Source organism: Microcebus murinus, chromosome 22 (assembly GCF_040939455.1).
Source record: "Microcebus murinus isolate Inina chromosome 22, M.murinus_Inina_mat1.0, whole genome shotgun sequence".
Taxonomy (NCBI): Eukaryota; Metazoa; Chordata; class Mammalia; order Primates; family Cheirogaleidae; genus Microcebus; species Microcebus murinus.
The window spans coordinates 21,017,588-21,024,654 of record NC_134125.1 but is presented as its reverse complement, the minus strand read 5'-3'; the positions used below and the strand labels follow the sequence as shown (position 1 = coordinate 21,024,654).

General features: G+C 61.6%; 1 protein-coding gene across 1 annotated transcript; it reads left to right on the top strand.

The window, feature by feature from the left end:
- Positions 1–741: 741 nt before the first annotated feature.
- LIF (LIF interleukin 6 family cytokine) lies at positions 742–6,833 on the top strand. The gene is made up of 3 exons (XM_012763894.2): positions 742–847; positions 2,559–2,737; positions 3,389–6,833. The coding sequence occupies exons 1-3, from the start codon at positions 829–831 to the stop codon at positions 3,797–3,799; spliced, it is 609 nt and encodes a 202-aa protein (XP_012619348.1). The 5' UTR covers positions 742–828; the 3' UTR covers positions 3,800–6,833.
- Positions 6,834–7,067: the final 234 nt, after the last annotated feature.

Here is a 7,067-nt window from a genome sequence, read left to right as displayed (position 1 = left end):
AGAAGCTCCTTTGCGGACTGTCCCTAAAGAACCGGGTCACAGCCAGCCCGTCCCCACGTCTTCCTAGCCGAGGGACCAGTGGTCAGTAGAGCAGGTACACTGATGGCGCACAGGAGGCCTGAGCCTCTGGGGCCCTGGGCAACGCGTTCCCCTTGGAGCCCCTCTTGGCCCAGTGGCAATGGGCAGGTTGAACAAGGCTACCTCTGGGGTGGCTTCCAGCGCCCACGTTCAGTTCCGCTTTATTACCGTCTAAAGTCCAAGCCGGGCCCCAGCCCCTCTTCCTGGAGCCTCCTTCTCAGCCAAGCCCCAGCCGGCCGGCTTCCACTGCCCCCCCAAACCTCCAGTCCAGGGGGCCACAGGTGCCAGCCTCCATCTCTTGTCCAGGGTCTCGCCACCTCCCCAGACCCAGGTGAGTCAGGGCGCCCACTGCTGGGGACCCCGCTGACTCGCTCCGGGGTCCCCTCCCCGACATCCCCATCTTCAAACAGTCCGAGGGCAAGCCACTCAGGAAAACCGCAGGGCGTTTGGTGGAAGGTTTCATTATAATTTTATCAATCAGATTCTTAGAAGAGGGAAAAAGGCTGCTCTGCTCACCCTCCCACCTCACTCGTCCCCTCCCCCCTTCACTCACTTTCTTCCATTCATAGTTTCCTATGATGCACCTCAAACAACTTCCTGGATGGGGATCCCGGCTAAATATAGCTGTTTCTCTGTCTTACAACACAGGCTCCAGTATATAAATCAGGCAAATTCCCCATTTGAGCATGGACCTCTGAAAACTGCCGGCATCTGAGGTTTCCTCCAAGGCCCTCTGGAGTCCAGCCCATAATGAAGGTCTTGGCGGCAGGTAAATCCACCGCCCCGCGCCAGCTTCCGCGTCCCTGCTGCGGGCAGCGGCGGCAACTTGGGGCACTCGGCGAGCCCGATGGGGACACCCACCCGCTGCAGACACACGGACGCTTGGGGCGCCCGCGCAGCGCCAGGGCGCCGGAGGCGCTGGGTGGCGGCCGGAGCGAGCGCAGGCACATGGTCCCGGGCACCGCGCGCCCAGCGTGGCCAACAGGTTGGCAGCCAGGGAGGGAGCCGCTGCAGCCTTCCTCCTCTTCCTCCTCCTCCTCCCCACTCCCGCCACTGTCCCGTGCTGCTCTTCCCTCTCTGCTCCCTCCTGGATTCACCCCGTCTCTTTCTTTTTCTTTCTTTCTTTCTTTCTGCTTTCTTTTCCACTGGCGCCGGGCTGCTCCCTGGGAGGGCGGCTGAGCAGCTTGCAAACTCTGGCCTGGGACGGGAGCAGGTGCCGCCTGTGTCTGCTGGCCCCCGGATAGCTGCGATCTGCGCTAGGTGAGATGGGGGCGTGGGGGCCCCCTAGCCATCCCGGGCCCTGAGCTCTGCCTGGGGATGCTGACATGAACAGGGACCCAGAAGAAGTGGCTGCCACCATCCCTCCTGTCCCAGCAGGGGGATGCTGGCTAAGGTCACCAGCCTAGTTGGTCACTGCCAGGACCCCGCTACCCCTCAGGTGCCTCCAGCTGAGCCCTGGAAGGGCGGGTCTCAGTGAGCCTGGACGGGGAAGCACCCAGCCTCTCAGTCGCTCTGGGTGGGGGGAGGGGCGATGTGAGACAGGCCCGTGCAGCTCCCAGCTCCCTGTCTGTCACCTTTCACTTTCCTTCCTCCCCGCCCACCTGGCTGCCAGTGTGACCTTTTCCCCTTTGTCCTTCCTCATGCACCATTTCCTCTCCCTCCTGAGGCTGGGTGGAGGAGGGTGGCATGTGGGACCCTGGTGAGCAGAAGCTCACCCCAACCAAGGCCCCAGGCAAGGAACTGCAGACAAGGGGGGTGAGCTTATGGAGTCGGGGCTGCCCAGAGCTGTTTGGGTGGGAAGTTTTGAATGATGGTTTGGGATGGAGAATGGGGACAGACCTGCAGAAACGGGGTGAGGTTGAGGGTCCTACATGGGGGTACGTGGCCACACTAGGGAAGGGCAGAGAGGGAGGAGGGGGTAAGGATGAGGGGGAAGCCATTCCAGGAAGCCAGAATCCAGTGGCAGGTTGGGAGGGACAAGAGGGTCCATGGAAGAGCCCCGCTCTACCGTGGTCCCATGGACACCCGGTTGGGAGACTTGGGCTGCAGTGGGCCATGAGCAGGACGCCGTGCTTAGGTCTCTGGCTCATCGTGGGAGGTGAGGCGGGGGCCTCCTTTCTCCTGCGCCCGCTGGGCCGGGCCAGTGGACCCTTCCAGCCAGAGGCCATGAGGCCATGGGGCTTTTACCACCTGAGGGAAAGGCTGGCGGTTGGGATCCCCCTGGACCCCACTTCCCACTGGTGGAGACAGCTGATGTCCTGCCCCTTGTCCCTTCACCCCAGAAGAGAGCAGGGAGGGACAGGATGTTGGAGAGAGGGAGACAGAGCGACAGATGCTGCCATGGAGGGAAAACTAGGTGCCGGGGAAGACAGCTGCTGGTGGCAAGCAGGGACGGGTATCCTCTTCCACGAGCACCCTGCCTGTCCCCAGGTCGCCCTTTCCCGCCTTTCTGCTCATGGCTCCTTCCTGCCCATCCCCAGGAGTTGTGCCCCTGCTGCTGGTTCTGCACTGGAAACACGGGGCAGGGAGCCCCCTCCCCATCACCCCTGGCAACGGCACCTGCGCCACACGCCACCCATGTCACAGCAACCTCATGAACCAGATCAGGAACCAGCTGGCGCAGCTCAACGGCAGCGCCAATGCCCTCTTCATTCTCTATGTGAGTTGTCCTGGGTCACCCAGTGGGGTGCTGGCGGCGGGGCTCACACGTGTCAGCAGGTGCTCCCTGACCCAGCCAGCCGAGGGGGCCCTTTTGGAGCTGGAAGGAGAGAGTGGGGAGGGGGCTTCCTCCTCGTGCTTTCCCGGGGTGCCCAGTCAGTGAGGGCAGACTAGGGGGTAAAGGGGGCCCCAGCACTTCTAGTCCTGGCGCTGCTCCACTGTGGGGATCGAGAGGGAGGCCGGGGGAAGCAGGGACTGCAGGCACCGTGTGTTGGGGGACAGTGCGCTGGGAGCGCTGGCTTGGAGGGGTCCCCAGGAAGAGCTGAGCCAGTAGAAGGAAGCTCAGGTAGAAGCAAGCATAAGCATGCGCACCAGCTGGGACAAGCTGCTGCGTTTTCCCTTCTGTCCCCGTATGGTAATGCTGGTGATAATGATGTCCACTTGCCTGGTCCAGATCTTGCTCTCCAGCAAGGGTGCTCACACTACGATTACTCCCGGCTGTCATGACTATTCTAGACGCCTATAGAGCAAGGAGTTGGGTCCCCATGTCACAGGTGGGGAAACAGAGGCCCAAGAGCTTGCCCAGAGGGTTGGTGGCAGGGCTGGGACGCTGCCCCCCCCGACACTTCCCCTCTGCCCCTCTGCTCCTCAGTACACAGCCCAGGGGGAGCCGTTCCCCAACAATCTGGACAAACTGTGTGGCCCCAACGTGACGGACTTCCCGCCCTTCCACGCCAACGGCACGGAGAAGGCCAAGCTGGTGGAGCTGTATCGCGTCATCGCGTACCTGGGCGCCTCCCTGGGCAACATCACCCGGGACCAGAAGCTCCTTAACCCCAGCGCCCTCAGCCTGCACAGCAAGCTCAACGCCACCGCCGACGTCTTGCGGGGCCTCCTCAGCAACGTGCTGTGCCGCCTGTGCAGCAAGTACCACGTGGCCCATGTGGACGTGGCCTACGGCCCCGACACCTCGGGCAAGGACGTCTTCCAGAAGAAGAAGCTGGGCTGTCAGCTCCTGGGGAAGTACAAGCAGGTCATCGCCGTGGTGGCCCAGGCCTTCTAGGCAGGGGTCTCGGAGTGCGCCATGAACCGAGGGATTTAGGGAGTGGGATCCAGATGTGGGGGGATCTCAAGGGGTGGCCAGGGACACACCAAGCCCAAATGGGGGCTGCTGGCAGACCCCACGGGGTTCCTAGCTGTCCACTGCACGCCGGGTGGGCTGTGCTGGAACTGAGCAGGGTCGTCACTTCTGTGGGCAGGGCCTACGGCCAGCGCTGACTCGAAGAAGGTGCCCCTTCCTCTGGGAGATGCGACCACGTGTCGGATTGGCAAGGGGGGTGTGGGCTGGACTTCTGCCCCCTCTTGTCCCCTCAGCCCATTGCTCACTGTGCAGTGAGCAAACCACACAAGTTGTCTGCAGCAGCCCTGGCCACAGGGCGAGCCAGCAGGGCTCAGGGGAGTTGCTGGCCCCAGCGAATGACAGCCTTTGCTGTCCCTTGGGTAGACTTCGGAAGGCTCGAGGGGCACTTGAGTGGGCCAGAGGTGCTGGGATCCCAGAGGACACCTTGTCCTCTAGAAGTTTGGTGAGTGGAAGACAGAGAAGGGGCCCTGGGGTGGGCTGCTGTCTTCTCGTGAGCTCAGGCTTAGGGACTGTCAGGTGGAAGTTTCTAGAAGGAGGTCACTGGTGTGCAGGCTTTTGGAGAGGCAGAAAGGCCACCTTCAGGCCTGGGAAGGAGGAGAGACCATGGAAGCCTTAGCGGGCTCGTCTTCTCTTCCCTGCAGTCTTCCCTGCAGCCTTGGCCAGCCAGGGTCTGGCGGTCACTGGAGGTGGGTTTGTGCAGGTGAGCAGGGCAGGACAGGTTGCGAAGGTTCTGGGAGACCCAGCGTCTTCCTTCTGGGCAGGGTCCGTGGGGGAAGGGCTGGGGTGGCTCAGAGCAGCAGTTCCCATCTGAGGCCCACAGAGGCCCTATGAGGTCACACAAAGGTACTTGAGGGAGACCAGAGGCCGTCTCTGGTCCCTAGTGCAAGGGGGCAGTAGAACTTGAGGTCAAGGTCTCAGGGAAGCCTGAGGTCCAAGAATGCTGTGTCTGACCCAGCGTGATTTCTATTTATTATGATGTCCTATTTATATTAACTTATTGGTGCTTTCAATGGCAAAGTCAATTCCCCTTTCCTGCTCCTTAACTCAACAAAAATACTGTGCGGGCTCCTTACACAGGAGCCAGCTCTGGGGCTTGGCAGGGCCTGGTCTGGCAGGCGGTAATGTTACAAGTGGAACACGGTGAAGCTCAGAGAAGTGTCAGGATCTGAGAGAACTCGAGGCCCGGGTGGAGGTGGGGGACCTGGCTCCGTCCCCCAGCCCCACTGTGACTCCTTTTGGTGGTGTCAGGGTCCGGGCTATAGGGGCTAGGCCAGATGCTTGATTTTCTTGGCCACAGGGGGCTGGTTCACCCTGTGCTCTGGCACCCCTGGCTTTGTGCAACAAGCAGCACCATTGCTGATTGAAAGGGCACCCCCAGCAGTGGGCAAGGCAGCCCTGGTGGCCTGCCCCATCGCTGTTCCCTTGCCCCCAGGCTGCCTCTGAACTAGCAGTCAGGGGCCCTGGAACAGTCCGCAGCACCCAGCATGCTCCCACGCGGCGGGGAAGCTCCTCCGGTGGCCCGAACACCCACGGAGGGCGTGGGGGCCTGGCTGGACCCCGGGAAGTCGGAGCAGCGGTGGGGAAGCAGCCGCCCCTCCTCCAGGGAGGGCGAGCGAGGCCTGAGACGGCTGGGACTCGGACCAGGAAGCTGTGGTCCCTCCTGCCCCACCCCCTCCCACTCCCACCCATGTCTGGGCTCCCAGGCGGGGAACCCGATCCTTTCCTTTCGCTGGGGCCAGGCGAGTGGAGAAACGCCCTCCGTCTGAGAGCAGGGGAGGGACACGCTGCTCAGAGCAGCCGTCTGAGCCCAGAGCAGGGCACTCCTCCAAGTTCAGCCACAAGATTGTGGCACTAATGAGGGCACTTCACTTTGCACCTTTCTCTGGTGTTCTCTAAGCACTTTACCTGGATGGCAGGTGGGCAGGCCCCGAGGCCGGGTGGGCGTGGCGGGCTAGGAGTTGTCCATCCCAACAGCGAGACTAAGATGTGGCTGTTTGAACGTGGGTCGCAGAGGCTTGGCGTGGACCTAGCTGCGCTCCCCCAAGCTGGGCTTCCAGAAGAACACACTTACCTGGAAGCAGGGGCCTGCCCACTCTCTGGTCACCCCGCGGACACGGATGCTGTGTGGGGGCCCCGCCGGGCGGCTCCAACGGCTCAGGAAGCAGAGTATCTCCTTGCTGTCCGCACGGTGGCCGGCTCTGTGACACCCTCCTGCCCAGCCTGGACTCAGCCCTTGGGCACAAACCTCAGCTCTGTCCAGACCCCGCTGGGCCGCACGGCACCACTGAATCGCGGAGCCCTCGGGCGACACAGCCTCGCGGGCTGGGAGCTGCACTTCTGTTCCTTTTCATCTGCTCTTGTTGGCCACACCTGTCCCTGGGCCAGAGGGGGAGGGAGGCACCATTGGCAGAGGACAGGGCAGGACAGTCACTTTGTAATTTATCAGGAGAGAAGTATGGGGCCCTTATTTATTATTTAAAAATTGAAATGAAAAAGCACTGCTAGTTTATTCATCTCTCCTCCCGGTCCTCCTCGTCCTCTTCTTTGTCCCTGGCTGCGGGACGTCCACCCTGGCCCAAGCAGGCCGGCTCTGCAGAGGTGACGTAGCGCAGCGGGTTGGAGCCCCGGACTCCAGCGAGGTAGTGATTTCCCTTCGGACGGTACAGACGGGTACCTTAGACCCGTCTCCAGTCCCCACCTGACCCCGGTGCCACGTGCTGGCCCGGTGGCCCACCGTGTGGCCTTAGAGGTTTCCCTCCTGGCTTTCTGCTGGAAAGGACTTGGCCTTGGGTTACAATTTCCTCTTTGATGAATGTACCCTGTGGGGATGTTTCATGCTGACAGATTTTTTATTTATTCAATGTCATATTTAAAATATTTATTTTTTATACCGAAGGAATACTTTTTTTTTTTTAAGAAAAAGGAGAAATGAATAAAGAATCTGCTCTTGGCTGGCTCTGCAGAGTGCGCTGATGTGGGGAGATGGGCTGGGCGTGTGGGACCGTCCCCATCCTGGGCACCGGCCGCGCGGGGTCGGCTCGGCCCAGGGCAGGAGGGGAGAGGGGGCGCTGCGGGGCAGGGGTGGGTGGGCAGGATTTGGGCCCAGGTGGAACAAGGTGGTGGTGCCCAGATCATGGGGTGCCACCAGAGAAAGGGGTGGATTGCTCAGAAGTGGGGAGGGTGTTGCTTG

Excerpts from the sequence above, each read along its gene's own strand:
- LIF (XM_012763894.2), top strand. Across the intron at positions 2,738-3,388 it reads ATGCCCTCTTCATTCTCTAT|TACACAGCCCAGGGGGAGCC; the intron begins GTGAGTTGTCCT and ends TCTGCTCCTCAG.